General features: G+C 45.2%; 2 protein-coding genes across 2 annotated transcripts; both read left to right on the forward strand.

Moving 5' to 3' along the window:
- Positions 1-1,111: 1,111 nt before the first annotated feature.
- Positions 1,112-2,053, forward strand: LOC114446429 (odorant receptor 131-2-like). The gene has a single exon (XM_028422068.1). It carries the CDS (start codon positions 1,112-1,114, stop codon positions 2,051-2,053), a length of 942 nt encoding a protein of 313 aa, XP_028277869.1.
- A 7,593-nt stretch (positions 2,054-9,646) lies between these two features.
- Positions 9,647-10,582, forward strand: LOC114446430 (odorant receptor 131-2-like). Its single transcript, XM_028422070.1, has one exon. It carries the CDS (start codon positions 9,647-9,649, stop codon positions 10,580-10,582), a length of 936 nt encoding a protein of 311 aa, XP_028277871.1.
- The last annotated feature ends 10,218 nt before the right edge of the window (positions 10,583-20,800 follow it).

Raw genomic sequence — 20,800 nt, forward strand, 5'->3', positions numbered from 1 at the left:
GCAAAATCTGTCATGTTTCTTGTGAGAAGACGAATGAGATAAGGAGGAGTGATACCCAGAATACTTTGTAAATAAACACATACTGGTGACTGCGGCGTCAGGCATATAAAGATGCCCTGTTAACTTCAGAATAGACTACACAGTGGTGAGTAAGGGGATCACAGTCAGTAATGAATCTCAGTGCCCCATGGTGAACACTGTGCTGGATTGTACATTGTCCTCCAGACTGCCACTTGGTGGCACTGCAAAAAATAGGTTGTAGGTGAAGATCATATTTATTTCAGTAGTCTGAGAGAAGAACTACAAAAAGAGTTTATTCATTATTTGCTTGGAGCTTATTGTGACAACACATGATGGCCCAAACTGGCTTATGTTCATGGATGTTCCTTAAACTGCAGTTCTTCAAGCGGCCACTTAAGTCTAACTTTAAAACAGTTCATCTCCACAGACATGTTAAAATGTACCAACTTCCAGAGTAAACTTGTTTAGGTCCTGGTACATAAACAATCTCTTTAGATCATTTCCATGTTTTCACAGCCAACAACATGGCAGCAATTCAGAGGCTCTAGACGTGGTCAAGACGACCTGCTGCAGTTCGTCACAATGGGTACGAAAGGTGACTGAAGTCATTTTGAGCGAGGCCTGGATCTTGGATTAGATGGGCTGGTCTGAATGTTTCTGAAACTGTTCAGTGTTGCTGTTATGGACAACACAGATGTGTGGGATACACTGTAGGTCCAAAGGAAAAGGCTGTTTTAATGTCATAGAGTTAATCATGTCATACAGCCACAGTAACAAGGAACCACTCACAATATTAGATAATAGAAGGACAGAGGTGACATCATTCACCATTGGCCCAGTAACCATGTGAACATGTGGTGTGTCACGTGAATGAACAGTGAAGAGAGACTTCATAACTCATGCAAGGTTAATCTAACCCTGCAGAGCAGCTCTGCCACATGGAACCAAGCTGTGAGTGGAACCAGCCGGCTGTCTGCTCAGGGACTCTGTGTTTTCATGACTTCTTGTTGATGTTTGTCTAAACTGCTGTAGGAGTTCTGACTGCATCATTGTGCTTTAGTTCTATTCACAGTTTAATTTCTTCTCTAAAATGTCAGTCACAAATCAGTTTATGACCAATGTAACTGTGGATGTCAATCAGGGGATACTGGAGAGAATGGTGTTTTCTGCTGTGACAACGCTGCCATGCTGTGTGTTCCTCTTCATCAATGTGACCATGTTGTTCACACTGAGGAGTAAGCCAGTGTTTTGTGAGACCTCTCGTTATGTTCTCTTGTATAACCTTCTGTTTGCAGACACTGTTCAGATGGCTCTCAGTCAGGTATTGTACTTGATTGCTGCCTGTAGGTTAATTCTGACGTATCCTGTCTGTGGTTTCCTCACTTTGCTCGCCAGTCTCACTACTACAATCTCTCCTCTCACACTGTTGGTGATGTCTTTGGAGAGATATGTAGCTGTGTGTTACCCACTGAGACACACTACCATCATCACCATCAGGAACACAGGTGTGGCCATCGTTGTAATCTGGGCCTTCAGTTCTCTAAATATTCTCACTCGTGTCCTGCTGCTGTTAGAATTTCCTTTTAAAGACCTTGAGAGTCTGCAGATGCAGGAGATCTGCTCTGACAGAACCATGTCTATTGGACCTCGGTCTAATGATTATGACAGAGCCTTCATTTGTGTCCTGTTTGTATCAGCAGGTGTTGCAGTATCTTTTTCCCACTTTGGTGTAATCATTGCAGCCAGGTCGGCCTCCACAGACAAAGCTTCTGCCAGAAAAGCGCTTAACACTCTGCTGCTGCATCTGGTGCAGCTCTGCCTCATTCTGTTCTCAACTATCTTCAGTCCACTGCTCATGGCGCTTTCAGGAATTTTAACAAGGATAGTGTTTGTGCGCTTTTATACATGTTTGTATATATGTGTTTCCCTGTTTCCCAGATGTCTGAGCTCTCTGATCTATGGTATCAGAGATCAGACCATCAGACCTGTTCTCATGCAACATCTCTGCTGTCGACTGACTCCTAAAGTGTAGCAACCATTGGCTGAGAGGGTTTGATGAGGCCTTTATTATTTGTCTGTAGTGACAAGCAAGAACAAGCGACAGGTCAGGTCCATCAGTTGACCATAAATAAACTACATTTTAACACTCAAGGAATTAACATGCAGCAAACATCATATGGTACAGAGCAAATGGAAAACAGGCAATGCAAATATTCACATTTCTTCTTTCCAGTGTTACCAAATAATGTGATAATAAAAGCAGGAGGTACCATGAGCTGTTTTAAATTTATTGATACATTTTATTGTGTACCACAGCATTAAAGGTAGGGTAGGAGATTTTGAAAACTCAGTGAGAGTCAGCCAGATTTGGAAAGTAAACACACGCCCCTTTCTCTCGGAGCTCACCCCGATGCCATGTCTCCCAACCAGTCTGTGAATTCGGCCATCATGGATGTACCTCTCTGATGCGCACAGAGCAGGAAGAGAGTGATAACCAGCCAACTATATGTGCAGGGGTGCCTCGCAGGATTGGCTGATGTCTTAGCGTTTTATAGCTTCCACAGATGATCAATATTCTTTGCTTTAATGCAAAACTGACAAACTAATCGGTTGCTATCGGATTGTAAAGAAAATCTCTGTAAAAGAAATCTCCTACCCTACCTTTAACATAACATAGCACGGCAAAGCCAGGTAAATTCACGCAGCCATTCGTCACAAAACCTTTTTTCCCTGGGTTTTTTCGCCGTAGCTGGGTCAGGACGTCCCTTATCCTCTAGTAGGCTCTAACCCACAAGACATTGTAGGGAGAAAGAATGGTTAATTGTTTATTAACATGGCTCAAAATCTTCTGTGTTGTTTAAAGGTATCGCATTAACGGTAAGAGCTCTCACTCTGATCATTCACACTACTACATACACACTCACACTCAACACACAGTGACGCGGGTAATCGGGAGAGAGTGGGACATCAGTATTATTAAAGATCTTTGAAGCACCGTGAGGTTAGGTGATAGAAACAAGTTTGAAGGGCACGCTTGCTTCTGGCTCTGATGCAGCAAAACGGAACCACTTCCAAACTGCCTTATTTAGGGGCGAGCTCTTCTCCGCCAGCTGCCATGTTGTTTAAGTATCTGTCGGATATGGGTGGGGGAGGTCTGAACCCACTTTGAACTACGGGAGCAAAGGGATGTGTCTCAGCAGTGAAAGTTACAATGAAAGAGCAAATTCAAATTAATCGATAAAATGTCAGCATATGTTAAAGCAGTATGAACAACAATGTTGTTAGACACATAGATCATGCTGGCATGATGCATCAAACTGTTATTTCAAGGCTAAGACAAAATAGTGAGATATATATATATCCTGACCAGGCCTAGATATTAGGATATTAGTAAACGGCCATATCGCCCAGCCCTAACTGTAACCTCTATGGCGTCTTTAAGGCATTTAAACATGTCACTCAAAAGCTCATAATAACTTCAACATGCAATATACATTCAGAGTACAGTGTGGATTTGTGTATTGTTATGTGTACTTACTTTAACCTACATTTAATGCAGCTTTAGATCGGCTGCACTACAGTGTGACTGCTCACAGCATTACAAATGACCAGTCACTGATTAGTGTAGTATGAGTCTACTGCAGGAAAATGTAGTCCTGTCCAGTACTTGTCCAGTTAAAGGTCATGACCTGAAAAAATCAAGATCTCGCCACGACAGCCACTATGCTGCCACCTATAGACCAATTTCCAACCTCACCTTTATTTCTAAGATGCTCTAAGATACAACCTATAAGAGTGGTTGTAACAGTCTGTTTGAAGTGTTCCAGTCGAAGATTCGAAGCCTACCACAGCACAGAACAGCACTGGTTAATGTCACTAATGACCTCCTCATGGCATCAGGCCGTGGACTTGTTTTTGTAGATCACAGCATGATTTAAAATATATTTTATAGTTAATGATGTTTCCTTCTGGCGTACATGGGTTAATCACAGTGTCTCAGACCGATCCTGTTTACCCTCTACATGCTCCCTCTAGAAAATATCATTCAAAAGCACAGTATAAACTCTTATTGTTATGCTGATGATACCCAGCTGTATTTATCCATTAAAACTGAAGACACGGAGCTGTTAGTCAGACTACAGGCATGTCTAAAGGACATAAAGGACTGGATGACCACCAATTTCTGGTTCTGGTCCGAATGGATTGCAACCTTCTGTCTGAAGGGAGTAGTTTAAAGAGTCCATGACCAGGGTGAGAGGGGTCAGCTGTGATTTGACCCGCATGCCTGGAGATGTGCAGATCTTGGAGAGATAAGAGGCTGCAGCCGATCACTTTCTTAGCAGAGCGCACAACATGTTGCAGTCTGTGCTGCTTGGAAGAGCAGCGAAACGTCTTCAAGGAAATTCTAAGTCCAGTTGCCTTGCTTCAACCTTCTGAATAAAAATGAGCTGAATGGTTTGTTTTTTCAGTTTCGTTTCCCTTTGTCTCTTCCTTTGTATGTTGTGGTTTTTGGAGTTTTGTGTTTTGGTCTTTGGCCTTAATTAAAAGCTCACCTTTTGTTAAACCCTGTTCTTTCGATTTTCGAGCTTTTAAATGTCTACTGTCAGACTGGGCACTCCTGCGCCTTCATTTCTAAAAACTTGTTATTGACTATGATTATAGTTATAAACACTAACAATATTCAAAAAAAGAAAACAAAGATATCTTCTCAAAGGTAAAAGTAAGCCAATTCTAACACTCCAAAGTCTGGGGGCCACAGTCTGAAAGGACCGGGTTAGGGACCTTGAGGTTCTGGAGTGAGGATTGATGGCTGCGGACAGAGGAAGTAGGCAGATTATTTCTAAATGATCTGAAATCTTTCTAAAACCTTGTTGTTGACTATGATTATGGTCGTGAATGCTAACGATATCTTCTATTTTTAATATAACCTAACCCTAACACTCCAGTAGTAAATTGCGACAAATCGATGCAGAAGTTCCAGGGGTCAATTCGACTCGAGTATAAAGCAGGCTTTACCCATCTCATTTTTTGGACACATCACAGCTTATAACAGCAGATACTTGTAGAATCATCTGATAGTGTGACCAAGAAACCAGCAAGCTCTGCAGGAAATATTGACATGCTCCTGAGACCTCTGCACGCCCGAGGCCTTTGAATCTCGATCTGGTTGTATCAATATCGGACTGTTGAAACAACTGATCTCTGTTTTGCTGCCGCGCCTGTGTGGCGTTTTTCTTGTTGTGCTCTGAGCTGCAGTGACGTACGCTTGGACCCTCACGTCTGAGCTTTAAGACAGAGAGTTACGTTGAGCTGCAGAAGTGAAAACTCAGGAAACTGCTCTGCATCCTCCGCAAGCCGCTCACATCTCTATCAGCAGCGATTCAGTAAAAACCGGCTGGATATCAGTGAGGAGAGCTGGTGCAGCCTCTCTCTCGACGGTGGCAGCAACAGAGAAACGGCGTGTGTGTTTCTATGGGCAGAACAGTGGCTGCTGCTGAATGCCTGTTGTGATTATACTTTATTAATAAATAAAGACCATCTTCGGATATACGTTGTCCCGCATTTTAATCAGATGCACCACAGTGATTCCTAAGTCATCCTTACCAGTGGCTGACTCTACAGAATATTTATTACAACAATGTACAATAAACAGGAAACATGTTGATGAAGATTCTCAGTCATCCAGGTCATCATACGTAGAGAAGATTGAAGCAAGGCGTCTGGACTTGTAGAGTTTTCTAGAAGACGTTTCGCTGCTCATCCAAGCAGCTTCATCAGTTCTGTTTGGTGGGAAAACATGGTTTATATGTGGTTACAGACCTATGTGGGTGGGTCTGGGTAAAACTTGAAAAAACTTAAAAACAATAGCACTAAATGTTTCCATACTTACCTGTGATGTTCTGGCTGACTGGGCCAGGTGTGTCTAACGACTGGCTAACGACTATGAAACTGCCGGAGGGGGACTGGTTGACAGCCCTTTGTTCTTACTGTGAGTATGTGCAAACTTCCTGGGAATGGATGGAATCACTGCATTGTATGTGGTAGAAAGATGATGACTGAGGCCACCACCTCTGTTAAGGGAAGGTTTTTCCAGCTTAACATACATGGCTTCCTTGACTCCTCTTTCATACCACCTTTCCTCCCTGTCTAAAATGTGAACATTGTTGTCCTCAAAGGAGTGTCCTTTGTCTTTGAGGTGGAGGTGAACAGCTGAATCTTGTCCTGAGGAGGTGGCTCTCCTGTGCTGAGCCATTCTTCTTTGGAGTGGTTGTTTAGTTTCTCCAATGTACAGATCAGAGCATTCCTCACTGCACTGGACTGCATATATCACATTGCTGTGTTTCTCCCTGGGAATCTTATCCTTCGGGTGAACCAGTCTCTGTCTCAGTGTTGTCATAGGTTTGAAATGGACCGGGATGTCATGGTTGTTGAAGATTCTGCGGAGTTTCTCTGATACTCCTGACACATATGGAATGGAGATGTTCTTTCTCCGCCTGGTGTTGTCCTTCTTCTTGTTGTTGGGGGGGTCTTGTTTTTGTGGCTTTGATGAGTGCCCACTTCGGGTAGCCACATGTTTGCAGGGCCTTCCTGATGTGGTGTTGCTCCTTCTTCCCCTCTGAGCTGGTTGGTACAGTTTGTGCTCTGTGCTGCAGGGTCCTGATGACTCCCAGTTTGTGTTCCAGTGGGTGGTGTGAATCAAACAACAGGTACTGGTCCGTATGTGTGGGTTTCCTGTACACTTCCACATTGAGGCTCCTGTCCTCCTCAATATGTACTGTGCAGTCCAAGAAGGCCAGATTGTTGTCCTTGGTGTCCTCGCGAGTGAACTTGATGTTATTATCCACTGCGTTGATGTGTTCTGTGAACCGTTCCACTTCGTTGGTCTTGATTTTGACCCAGGTTTCATCCACATATCTAAACCAGTGGGTGGGGGTGGTTCCCGGAAAGGAACTCAGGGCTCTTCTCTCCACTTCTTCCATGTAGAGGTTGGCCACAATAGGAGACACGGGTGATCCCATCGCACAGCCGTGCTTCTGTCTGTAAAAGTTCCCATTGTACTGGAAATAATAAACAGGAAACAACTGTGCGAGTTCAAACCTACCAGCTTCCCTCTCATCGCTGTCAGAGTCACAGCCACACACGTTGCCGGCTGGCTGTTCAGAAATTATGCCGGCTTTCACAAAAGCTCGGGCAACAGTCACAGCAGAAACATGAGTCCACGCATCCACAATCCATTCACATGTGCTGGCGTAACTCGCCCGGCGCTGCCTCCCAGTAAAACAACTTTACTTTGAACGCCCAGTTTACGCCGATGTCCAGCGGTTGGAGTTCTTTGTTAACCCTCCCGGGATTACGGCAAGCTCTGAATTCATCTGCTTCGCCTGGTTTTTTACATCGGCGGTGAGACAGGCGCACGCGGAGTCGCGAATAAGCAGCGAGGGTGATGCGTGAAAAAAACATCCGGTCTCTTCACATCAACTTCCCTGAGCCACTCTCCCATTTTCTCCTCGTCTCCTCGTTTCACCTTAACGACGACTCCTGCTGGGAATTTTTCTTTAGGCAGCGTCTTCCTCTTCCATAGGCGGAAGTTTCTGTCCATTACCATGGCAACCCAGAACAACAGCGAACGCTGACTTCTCCTGCCCCGTGGCCCGTATTGATACCGTGCTGGTCCCCATTCTCTCCACAGTTTGGTTCACGGGGATGTCGAAAGTAAGGGGGGGCTTCATCCATGTTGGTGATGTGGCTGGGCTGGATGTTTTTGCTGGCAATGTTGTCACTGCAGTAGACGCGGAAGCTGGCCAGCTTTGCTTTGTAATCAGCTGGAAGCTGCTGCGCCAGTACCGTAGCGTTCAGCTGATTGGTGAATTGCTGCCAGCGTACGTAGTGTACATATGACGTAGCGTTCAGCTGATTGGTGAATTGCTGCCAGCGTACATAGTTTATGTATCATGTCCCTGTGTCTGGTACTCAACCCATACACAAGGCGCACAACATTATAAGGCGCAAGGCCGACTTTTGAGAAAATTTTAGACTTTTAGGTGCGCCTTATGGTCGTGAAAATACGGTATATATATATATATATATATATATATATATAAATGTGCATTTTTCTGGTTCTCACATACAGTGCATGGAGTAGATATGACTTGTTCACATTTTGGTGCCACCCCTTCACCAGCTAAGTTATTCAGGTCCATGCTTTGAGCCAGGTTTTCTTATTTTGAAAATCCTATCTGTTTCCTGTTTTACTTTAACTTGCAAAGTAGTGCAAGATGGAACAGTGCAAATAGTCATCAGGTGGAACATGACTGGAACATGGTACAGTGACTATACTAAAGTGACATTGTGAAGTGACATGAAGAGCAGTATGATTAATTAGAGTTCAACAGTCCAACAGCAGAGGGGAAGAAGCTGTTCTTGTGGCGTGAGGTCTGAATGGACCATAACCTCCTGCCTAAAGGGAGTGGCTCAAAGAGTCCATGTCCAGGGTTAGAAGGGTCAGCCATGATCTGACCCACACGCCTCAGATTCCTGGCGATGTACAGGTCTTGGAGAGATGGCAGGCTGCAGCCGATCACCTTCTCAGCAGAGTGCAGAACCTGCTGCAGTGTGTGCGTACCACACGGTGATGGAGGAGGTGAGGATGGACTCAATGATGGCTGTGTAGTACTGAACCATCATCCTGGCTGGCACCTTGAGTTTCCTCAGCTGCTGCAGGAAGAACATCCTCTGCTAGGCCTTTTTGATGAGGGAGCTGATGGTGAGCTCCCACTTGAGGTCCAGGGTGATGGAAGTGGAAGGAGTCCACTGTGGAGATTGGAGCGTCTGTCAGGGTGAGGGGGAGTGATGGACCTGGCACGTTCCGAGTCTACAGTCATCTCCACTGTCTTCTGGGCATTCAGCTCCAGGTTGTTTTAAGCACACCAGGACAACTCTGATCCACCTCTCTTTGTAGGCAGACTCATCCCTGTCTGAGATGAGTCCAATGAGGGTGGTGTCGTCAGCAAATCTAATCAGCTTGACAGACTGGTGACCCGAGGTGCAGTTGGTGTAATGTGTTCTTCCTGTGCCTGTGCATTTAGAAACTGTCACGTGGATATTCTTTGTGTGCCTTTATGCGTTTTTTTAAAATATTGTTTTTTTTCAAAAACTTGAAAAACAAGAACTGGCACAAAGACACCATAGCCTTGAAGTCAATAACTGATTTTGTAGTCACACTCAGGTGAAGAGAGCAGCTGAGCTGTCAACTGATCACCATCTGATGGTGAGTTGGATCTGTTGGCAGGGTAAGAAGCTGGACAGACCTGGCAGCCCCAAGCGAATTGTGTGAGTCTGTTGGGAACGTTTGGCCGAACCGTAGACATCTATGAAAGACACTGTTTACAAGAAGTCCCTAAAAACTGTATAAGGTGAACACAATGTCTTTTTTAATGTTGCATACAACCAAAAGCAAGAATGAAAGTAAACCTCACTAGATGACATCACCCTTCTGCCATCGCGTCACATGGTCAAAGCTGATATAAAAAGTGGGACAGCAGGTAGACCCTGTGCAGCAGCCTGCTGTTACCTGCACAGGTGAAACTCCTTTTTTTGCTCTAATGTTCGCTGGTTAGTTTTTGAGATGTCTAGTCAAGCTTGGACCAACACTACTGATGATAGTATGGGACTAGTGGAGAAAATGCTGCTGGTCACTCTGACTACAATTTCATGCTGCATATTCTTAATCATTAATGTGATAATGTTGTTTACACTGAGAAGCAGGCCGGTGTTTCGTGAGACCTGCCGTTACATTCTGCTGTATAACCTCCTGTTTGCAGACACTGTGCAGATTGCAGTCAGTCAGTTACTCTACATTCTGTCTGTGTGTAGAATCATGCTGACGTATCCTGTCTGTGGTGTTTTTATCATGTTTGCCAATCTCACCAGTGAAATCTCTCCTCTCACACTGGTGGTGATGTCTTTGGAGAGGTATGTAGCTGTGTGTTACCCACTGAGACACACTACCATCATCACCATCAGGAACACAGGTGCAGCCATCGCGGCAGTCTGGGCCTTTTGTTCACTGAACACTGGCGTCCGGGTTCTGCTGCTGTTACAGTTTCCTTTTGAGCAGCTACAGAGTTTGCAGATGAAACAGTTTTGTAGTACCTTTCTCATGTTTCTCACTCCTGTGACTGTTGACTATGACAAAGCTTACACCTGTTTCCTGTTTGTATCAGCTGGTCTGTCAGTCATTTCCTCTTACATTGGTGTAATCATTGCAGCCAGGTCGGCCTCCACAGACAAAGCTTCTGCCAGAAGAGCTCGTAACACTCTGCTGCTGCATCTGGTGCAGCTCTGCCTCATTCTGTCCTCAACCATACACAACCCCTTACTGATAGCCGCCTCAAACGTTGTCACGAGGACCATGCTTATACGCATCCAGAATATTTTGTATGTGTTTATTATCGTTCTGCCCAGATGTCTGAGCGCTCTTATCTACGGCATCAGAGACAAGACCATCAGACCTGTCCTCCTGTACTATCTGTGCTGTCGCCTGAAGCTCTCTGAGAGATGAGACACCTGAAAGGCCTCTGAGAAAAATACAAGCTGAAGATGTCCGTTTACGTCTGAGCCACCAGACAAGAAACCAGAAAAAAAACCTTGCTCACTGTGGGTTCCCTTTAATATAATGTTACCACAGCTGGTTAAAGAAATGAAACACACCTTCTGTAGAAACATCAAGATATCTTGTTGTTAAGGTGAATGTCTTTTCTAACCATGTTCTTGTCAGTCTCTTGCTGTCCTGTCCATGCAGGCCTTATATATTCGAATGTCACTTTTTTGTAAAAGTGATTTTCAAACGTTCAGAATATCTTTGGAACTCATTAACAGCCTAATTCAGTGAAACTGTCTGTGCAGCTTTAGCTTATCCCAAAGGGCAGCTGGCTCAAATCAGCCAAAATGTCCTAATGTTACAGTTATGATGTGGTCACAAAATAATATATTGTTACCTCAGTTTGTTATTTTTGTGGATGTCATGTCTGGATATGAGAAGAATGTAGTTTTTCAGTATTTTACTATTAAAACATTATAATAAAAGGAAAACAACAATCCTCTTTAAGTTAATAAATAAAATCGATACTGAGTGTTACTAAAAATGTTACATTGTTGTGTTGCATTACATTTAGAGTTACGTTTTAAACACCTTGAATAAAAATACAATAAGCAACTATATTAGAGTGAAATATATGAAAACAAACTAACAATAAAAAGAATACTTGACTATATTTAAAAAGCTGTATATTCAACGTCATGTCTCCTTAAAATATCTGCTTCCTGGCTTTTTTTCTTGCAAAGTTGATTTATGATGTCCTCAATGACAGCTGCTTCCATATCTCATGGTTGATGCCGATTATGGCAAGACCACTGAGACAGTCCTGTCCCATGGATGACCTAAAGTAGATCTTGATGAGCTTCAGCTTTGAGAAGCTCCCCTCTGCTTCAGTGACTGGACCTCCAAAATATTTCAGGATTGCACCTGCAAAGACAAAGCTCCTTAGGTTACCAAACCAAATAGATCATAAGCTTGTTTTTCTCTTTTTTAATAACTGCACTAATACAGAAATTCATAATCTCTCTTATAATGTCTGTTATTAAACACTTTTATTTTCACACGGTTTGTTCCAATAATTAGCAACAGGCCACATGTTTATTTGTCACTTTGATTTGCTTATTTACTAAGCAGTATCAAACTTCAAATTAGTGGCCCATAAAATGTGCACTAATCCTAATAAACTAATAACTAATCTAAAGTAATGTTAAGTGACAAAACTCTGAGACACGTAGCTTCCACTGAATGACTTGTTAAAAAGTCACCTTCCTCTATCCATCCCACATCATGACAGGAATGATGTAGCTATTAATTTACATCATACATGTTGGCGTCGTGGGCGTCACAGCGCAGCCCAAAGATTTTGACTTAATTATGCCACAGAAACATGCATATTCTATTTTTTAATCCTGAAAGGATATAATAAACACACGTGATAGCCACAGGCCAAGACAGGTCATTTCAATTCTCCTCAGACGAGGCTGAACCTGTAGCTTTGTGGGGCCCATGCATTTGCCCGCAACGACTTTCTTGCTTTATTTTTTTTTTTGAGAATAAAATACAATATCTTATGATTCACTTCATGACCGTGTTCTTCAGGTTTTTTCCATCCATCCATCCATCTTCAACCGCTTATCCGAGGCCGGGTTGCAGGGGCAGCAGTCTAAGCAGGGACACCCAGACTTCCCTCTCACCAGACACTTCCTTTAGCTCCAGTGGGACATGCCCGGAACACCTCCCCAGGGAGGCGTCCAGGAGGCATCCGAACCAGATGCCCGAGCCACCTCAGCTGACTCCTCTCGATGTGGAGGAGCAGCGGCTCTACTCCGAGCTCCTCTCGGGTGACTGAGCTCCTTAAGCTGGATCCATACTCCGCGAGACAAAGAGCGGAGAACGCGCTCCACGGGTGGTAAGAGATACAAAAAAAAGGTCTTTTCCGCACTGAGGTACCATACTCCGCGAGACGCGTGTGTGCAGAACTCCTCATACGGCCCGCCCACTAAACTATAAGGAAAGACTTTACTGAGTTTTTTAACACACCACAAGGACTTGTGCCATGGCAAGAGGGCATTATACAGAGAGGGTGCCTGCAACAGCGTGAGATGTCCGGCGATGAGTTGTGAAAATGCGACATTAAAAGTAACAATAGCAAAGATTCAGTGTTTGTGCCTTTATGACCACATTTGCACATCTACTGTGTTCCAATGTGCCTGCGATACTTCAAACTGTCCGGTGATGAGCTGTGAAGATGCGACATTAAAAGTAACAATAGCAAAGATATACAGACATTGTTAACGAGCCTATTATGCCCGGGTATGTAGGAGTATATAGAATGGAAACAGTCACCATCTGGTATGTGTGAACGGCTGTCTGGAGTTATTGGTGACAAATCACCCTGATTTGCCTTTCTTTCTTTCTTTTATTGCTCATCATGCAAACCAGTATGGTCTTATCTAAATCTGTTGAATCAGTGCTGTTTATACACCTACCTATATACCTGGAGAGGCTCTTGCGCTTCTCCACTTTCATCACGCCCACAATAAATTCCGACCAATCACAGCATGGTTGCCGCACAGCCTTGAAAGACAAAGTTCGGCCCGGACCCTGTGCACAGGAGTGCGGATCAGCGGGCGGTCAGAGACAAAAAATGACGTCATTTTGTGGGCGTAACGTCTGCAGGGGGGGAAAATGTCTTTGTCTCGCGGAGTATGGATCCAGCTTTACCCTCTCTCTAAGGGAGCGCACAGCCACCCTTCGAAGGAAACTCATTTCAGCTGCCTGTATTCGCAATTTCCTTCTTTCGGTCACTACCCAGAGCTCATGACCATAGGTGAGGGTAGAAACGTAGATTGACCGGTAAATCGAGAGCTTCGCCTTCCGGCTCAGATCCTTCTTCACCACAACGGTACAGCGACCGCATTACTGCGGAAGCTGCACCGATCCGTCTGTCAATCTCCCGCTCCATTTTTCCCTCACTCGTGAACGAGACCCCGAGATACACAAACTCCCCCACTTGGGGCAGGAGCTCTCCTCCCACCCAGAGAGGACAAACTACCTTTTTCCGGTCGAGGACCATGGCCTCAGATTTGGACGTGCTGATTCTCATCCCAGCCGCTTCACACTCAGCTGCAAACCGTCCCAGTGCACACTGGAGGTCCCGGCTCGATGAAGACAACAGGACAACATCATCTGCAAAAAGCAGAGATGAAATCCTATGGTTCCCAAACCAGATCCCCTCCTGTCCCTCACTGCGCCTAGAAATTCTGTCCATAAAAATTATGAACAGAACCGGTGACAAAGGGCAGCCCTGCCGGAATCCAACATGCACCGGGAACAGGTCTAACTTACTGCCGGCAATGCGAACCAAACAACACAAGATGCCACGAGGGACACAGTCGAACGCCTTCTCCAAATCCACAAAACATGTGTGGACTGGTAGGGCGAACTCCCACGAACCCTCCAGCACCCTGCGGAGGGTATAGAGCTGGTCCTGCGTTCCGCGGCCAGGACGAAAACCACATTACTCCTCCTGAATCCGAGGTTCGACTATAGGCCTAATTCTCCTCTCCAGTACCCTGGCATAGACTTTCCCAGGGAGGCTGAGGAGTGTGATCCCCTGTAGTTGGAGCACACCCTCCGGTCCCCCTTTTTAAAAAGAGGGACCAACACCCCGGTCTGCCAGTCCAGCGGCACTGCCCCCACGCGATGTTGCAGAGGCTTGTCAACCAAGACAGCCCCAGGTTTTTTGTCCTGATAATTATAAATTCTGTGTCGACCAATGTTTCTTGTATTCAACATATTTGTTGTATTTTGATTGTCGACCAGACGGACAATACACATTTTATAGTCAAACACATCATCCCAGAATTCAAAAGTGAAGACTGGTTAATGTCCACTGTGTTGGGCGTTTGTGTTCTGACAAGTTAAAACCAGTTAAGATGCAGAGAATGTGAAAAGGGCTTCTGAACCGTTTGATTCATTACTTTTGTTAATTGTGTTTGCCCTGCTAGCAGACCACCATGTTCAACAAGTCGTTTGGGACTCCCTTTTGTGGAGGAACAGGGGGGTTTGGCAGCTCATCAACCTTTGGTCAGCAGAGTAAGTATATTTATGATGTTTTTAGATCTTCAACAACACCAGCTGCAGTGGAAAGCTTGTCAGTGAATGGGCGTGCTGATAAAATGCTCTCAGTGTTTCTGAATAATCTGATGAATGGTTTGTAGTTTTATTGTGCTGAAAAAACAGTGTTGAGTGACACCTTGATGGGTCCTCACAAGATGAAGGCTTGAAGTATCTAGACGTGAGGTCTAAATGGCAGATGTTTCGACTAGCCAGATTTCGGGATTTTGAGATGGACTATGACCCCGTTCACCCTGGGGAAATTAATTCGGCTAGAACGGGATTCGGGTCATATCCGGATAGTTTTTTCTCTGGGTCTAAACAAAGCAAATCGAGATACATCTGGATTGATTTCAGTCCACCTCTCCGAGCTGGCTCCACCCGGATTGGCTTAGATCTGGTTCAGGTCTGAACGCAAATGCGGCTAGTGAATCTCGCTAGCGACCGCATACTTCATGGTTCACAGGGACAGTGTCCGGGTCGAGTACAAAATCTGTGTGCAAACATCTGTTGCACTACTACAGCTTTGCCCTGAGTTTATTTTCAACAGTGCTACAAAGAAATAGACTGTGCTTTGAACCAAAAAACCAAAAACAACAAACGAGCAACACAGGAAAAAAACAGACTATGAATTTTATGAGGTGCCACCTAGCAGTTTGGAGGACAACAAACAAAATGGGTTAAGCTGGATTGAGCGTGGACGTGTGTGTGCTGGCCAGATACGAAAATAGGTCTGAATGCATCCAGCTTAAAGGCTATGTGGATTCAATACCACTCTAGCTGGGTTGGCTTTCTCCAGTGTGAACAGCGTCTGTGTTCTCACAGGGATGTGTTTACGCAGGATCTAATATGTTCTCCTACTCCTGAAACGAGGCCCCATCCTGGGAGGACTGAGCTCTAACATCACCGCCTAAGCCTTATCTTACTTGGGAATGCTGCCCCTTACGAGACTAAGATAGCCCCAGGTTTTATCCAGATGAGCTCTACAGATAGTGAGTTCCTGCTTACCCATTAATCTCCATACCTGCAGCACCTAGACCCAGGCTTCCATCATCATGCAGATATAAAAAAAACATCCAAGAGGAAAAAGGTTGCTTGAGACACTGCCGACTGGTATAACAGAGCTCAATGAACGAGAAGAAAAATCAAGGTACTGATAGAGATAGCTCAGTCTCTGAGAGCTGACGTGTGTCAATACCAGGGCCCAGCTTTGCAGGCTAACTTTGTTGCATGCACCTAAAGAATCAGTCATGCCTTTGCTATGTGGCACTGAGAGGTGTTCCCTAAAAAAACCCAGGCAGCGAGAAGCTTACCCAGAAGGCCTCTTCCAAAGACAGCTGGTACATCCCTCATCACCTCGTTAGCCACAATAGGAAGGATTGGATGGTTTTCAACTGCTCTCACCACTGTCTTGGCCAGACCCTTAACCAGTACTTATTACCTGCACCAACACTTTTTGCTAAGATTCTGTGAGCAGCTTCGAGAGTAATTCTAAGACACTGGAAAACAGCAGTCTCCCCCAGTTTGAAGGACTGGATGGATGCAATGGTGGAGACAGCATCCTATGAGTCTATGTGTTGTAGACTAAAGGACAACATGGAGGAAAGGACGTGTCCTTGGGAACATTTTGGAAATATGCAAAGACTGATAAAAACACTGGAATTAGAGGCTAAAAGCAACACTCTCTTGCACTTTACTTAATGGACTGGATTTCCAGGAGGTGGATTTCTTTATGTGAAATTTGCTTTACATGTTTACTCTTATTTTTATTGTTATATGTCAGAGATAGTCTACACCAAAAACAAAGCCTAATTGTTGTATTGTGACCCTATGTTCATTTGTATATATTTCTTAAAACTTAATAAAATTTAAATAACAAAAGATTCTGTGAGCAACCGATAGTAGTCAGTGGGAACATAAAAGGGATGTTTCACCAGGTGCACCTCCTCTCAACCTTTACTGCATGTCCCCACTGTCCCTGTCCTGCTCTATGGCCATGTTTGGTGATTACCTCACCATCACAAAATTTACTTCAACTGCTGCATCAGCATCTTGTTGACTGTGCTGACATGTCAGCCTCCTCTGTAGCTGTGTGCCTCGTGTCTCCTCTGGTCTCTGATCCTTCTGTTCTCCGTGTTCAGTCCAGTACTCACAGCGACTTTTTCTTCACACATCAGGCAGCTTTGTTTCCACCGAGCTCCCTAAGACTTGCTGCTGTTTCCATCTTTGGAACTGTGTTCACCATCCTCTTTGCTTTTCAGTTTGAAACACCTTTATTGTTCACAGCCGTAAACAAATAAAGGTCGGAGCTGCGCTCTCTCACCAACAACGGCCGGAGTGTGAGCGCCAACCTTTGATCTTTGCTGTAATTTTTGCTGCTCAAAATAAATTATTTTTGTTAGTATGACTGTGGTTTGAGTCAGTAGAATGCAGTGTTAAATTTTGCAGCAATTTCTGATTTAGTTTTTATTTTAGTTTTGTGACTAAAATGTCATTTGATTTTAGTCACATTTTAGTCAACATTTTTTAACATTTAGTCTAGTTTTAGTCGACTAAATATCAAAGAATTTTAGTCAACTAAAAATCTATGATATATATTTTTTCATGAAATAATTAAGGTTTGAAGTGCAATAAAAACAGGCACAGCTTTAACTTGTGTTACTTGAATCAAACACCTCTTTATTTAATTGCTATGACCTTTTCACAAAAGAACCAATGAACAGTGAGCTGCTCTCCCTGAATACACTGTTCAGTCATGACCTTCTTCATGAATCCTCCATAACTACAGCAAAATACTTCAGTGACAACTTTTAAAGTGAAGATGACTCGTCTGCAAATGTCGCTTCATGTTCATTGTGTTTTTACCGCTGATAGTCGCTCCACGCGGTTTGCAAACCGTCTTGTTTGTCTTGACATCAAACGTGTCCGTGTGTCTGTTCTTCTCCTGTGTTGTGTTACCATGCATGAGTACGCCTTCTTCCAGCATCGCGGGGTAACGTCCTTACGCAGAGAGATCACTTCTGATTGGCTCTCTGTCGCCATCTCCTGATTCATCCCGCCCTTCCACAAACAAAATTTGCTCTGATTGGATCTCGTCTCCATCAATAATTCCGTCTCGTTTTTATTCGTTGACGAAAGTGTCAATACATTTCGTCTCATTTTTATCAGCAAAAAAAGGTTGTTAACGCAAACTATGACGAAAATGATTCGTCAACAAAATTAACACTGGTAGAATGTTGTGGGTAGTTTCAGTTCATATGAAATGAAAATGAAAATCTTACATTTACAAAATATGCGCACACACATGCAGTAGACATTGTTTACACTCGCGATCAGCTGTTGGCTCTAAGACCACCATCCTTTGTGGTCGGAGAGAAGCCTCAAATACCGGACGAGCTGAGGAGGAGGAGACGTGGATGCAAGGCAGGAGTTAAACGACGGATGAAGAAAAGTTCATCAGCAATGTTTTAAACCCTGTGTCCCCGCGATCCTCACGGGGAACGTCAGGTATCTGGCTAATAAGATAGACGAGCTGGAGGCGCTCGCACGGACCCAGGAGGTGTACCGAGAGGCCAGTATCATGTGTTTCATGGAGACGTGGCTGCACAGTCTGATACCGGACTCGAACAATACCATCCCTGGCTTCCAGACAGTGCAAGCGGACCGAGACACCGCTGCGGCCTTTAAGAAGAAAGGAGGGGTGGTGCAACTTCATCACAGGGGACTTCACCAATGCATACACTTCCACTGCTCCTCCTCCTCTGGGCAAGTCTGACCATAACCTCGTCCTGCTCTCCCCATCATACACACCTCCCCATCATACACACATCCCTGGTCTGGAGAGAAACCAGACCAGGAATGTGTGGAGTGGGATGAGAGCAATCACTGGCTTCCAGAGGAAAGGAAGATGTACAGCAGAAGGGACTGTGGATCACGCCAGTGAGTTGAACCAGTTTTTTAACAGGTTTGACTCCAGCTTCCCCTCCCCCAGCTGTCCCCCCACTTCTCCTCAGAGAGACCAAAGGACTCCTTCACACCTCCCATCGTCTCCCTCCCCCTCCCCCCTGCTGAATCCAAACACTGACTCCACCATGTCCCCCACCCCCCAGACAGGACTACAGATCACTCCCAGCCAGGTGAGGAGACAGCTGGAAAGACTCAAACAGGGAAAGGCCTCTGGTCCTGACAGCATCAGTCCATGGGTGCAGAAGAACTGTTCCAGCCAGCTTTGTGGAGTAATGCAGCACCTGTTTAACCAGAGCCTTCATCTTCAGAGGATTCCAGTGCTATGGAAGACATCCTGCCTGGTCCCATTGCCAAAGAAAAACCATCCTGTGGCACCAAATACAGGCCAATAGCACTGACCTCACATGTTATGAAGGTCAGGGAGTGGCTGGTGCTGTCTCACCTCAGACCCCTGGTTAGCCCCTTCCAAGACCCACTGCAGTTTGCATATCAGCCTGAGGTCGGGGTTGATGATGCAGTGACATATCTCCTGCAGAGGGCTTACTTCTCTCTGGACAGACTTAACACCACAGTGCGGGTCATTTTCTTTGACTTCTCTTCTGCCTTCAACACCATCCAGCCGAGACTGTTGAGGACTAAGATAGAGAAGATGCAGGTGGATGCTCCCTTAGTCTCGTGGATTGAGGACTACCTGACAGGCTGACCACAGTTTGTGAGACTGCAGAGCTGTGTGTCTGACACCCTGACCAGCAACACTGGGGCCCCTCAAGGAACTGTGCTGTCTCCATTACTATTTACCACCTACACAGCTGATGTCCAGTACCGCTCTGAGACGTGTCACCTTCAGAAGTACTCGGATGACACAGCCATAGTTGGTTGTGTGGAGAACGGACGGGAGGAGTACAGAGGCCTTGTGGAGTGTTTTGTCAGGTGGTGTGGAGAGAATGACCTGCAGCTGAATGTGGCCAAGATGAAGGAGATGGTGGTGGACTACAGCAGGGATAAGCCCCTGCCCTCCCCAGTCTGTATCAGTGGGAAAGATGTGGACATAGTCCCATCTTACAAGTTCCTGGGGGTCCAACTGGACAATAAACTGGAGTGGTGAACAAACACTGAGGCTGTGTACAAGAGGGGCATGAGCACTGTAGTTCCTGAGGAGATTCAGGTCCTTCAGTGTCTGCAGCAGGATGCTCCACATGTTCTACCAGTCTGTCATGGCGAGCACCATCTTTTTTGCTGTGGTGTGCTGGGGATCAGGAATTAAAGCAAAGGACGCCAACAGACTGGACAAACTCATCAAAAAGGCGGGGTCTGTTGTTGGCTTTAAGCTTGCCGACCTGGAGGAGGTGGTGAGGGAAAGCGTGCTGGCTAAACTGCTGTCAATCATGAACAGTCCCTCCCACCCTCTCCACAATACTGTGGACATGCTGAGAAGCAACTTCAGCAACAGACTCCTGCTGCCCCGCTGCTCTAAGGAACGATACAAGAAGTCATTCCTGCCGTCTGCCATCCGACTCTATAACTCAGAGCTGTGCTCACTAAAGGCTGTTCCATACTCCATGAGAACAGAGAACCTAGAACTTGCTCCACGGGTGGTAAGAGTAAAAAAAAATTCGTTTCGGCATGGAGGTACCATACCCCGCGAGACGTGTGTGTGTGCAGAACTCCTCATACGGCCCTCCTACGCAGCGCAGGTCACACACTAAATGTGTTGACAATGCAGTTGTGTTGCAAATTGTGTGCACAGTCGTGGTTACCTGGCCTAACGAGCTGATCATGTTCAAGGAAGAGGGCATATAGCATGACAATAGATAGAAGATCAGTGTAGCTGACTGTAGCAGACCTCTGGTCTGTGTGAGTTTAATTCTGTGAACGTGTGGATGACTGTCTGCAATAATACATCCCGTCTCCCAGTGTTTAATGTGCGCGAGCCACTGTAACGCCGTGATCAATACTGGGATTAGTTTTTATATCGCCACCTTTCGGACAGACGCTCTCCTCTGTGCGCCGTGTTTCTCTTTCCAGGAGCTGTTTGCCAGCTGCTCATCTAAACTGTCCATGGTCGCTGTACTTCAGCATTAATTAATTAAGAAACCT

This window comes from Parambassis ranga, chromosome 14 (assembly GCF_900634625.1).
Source record: "Parambassis ranga chromosome 14, fParRan2.1, whole genome shotgun sequence".
Classification (NCBI taxonomy): domain Eukaryota; kingdom Metazoa; phylum Chordata; class Actinopteri; family Ambassidae; genus Parambassis; species Parambassis ranga.

Excerpts from the sequence above, each read along its gene's own strand:
- LOC114446429 (XM_028422068.1), top strand. The coding sequence starts at position 1,112 with ATGTCAGTCACAAATCAGTTTATGACCAATGTAACTGTGGATGTCAAT.
- LOC114446430 (XM_028422070.1), top strand. The coding sequence starts at position 9,647 with ATGTCTAGTCAAGCTTGGACCAACACTACTGATGATAGTATGGGACTA.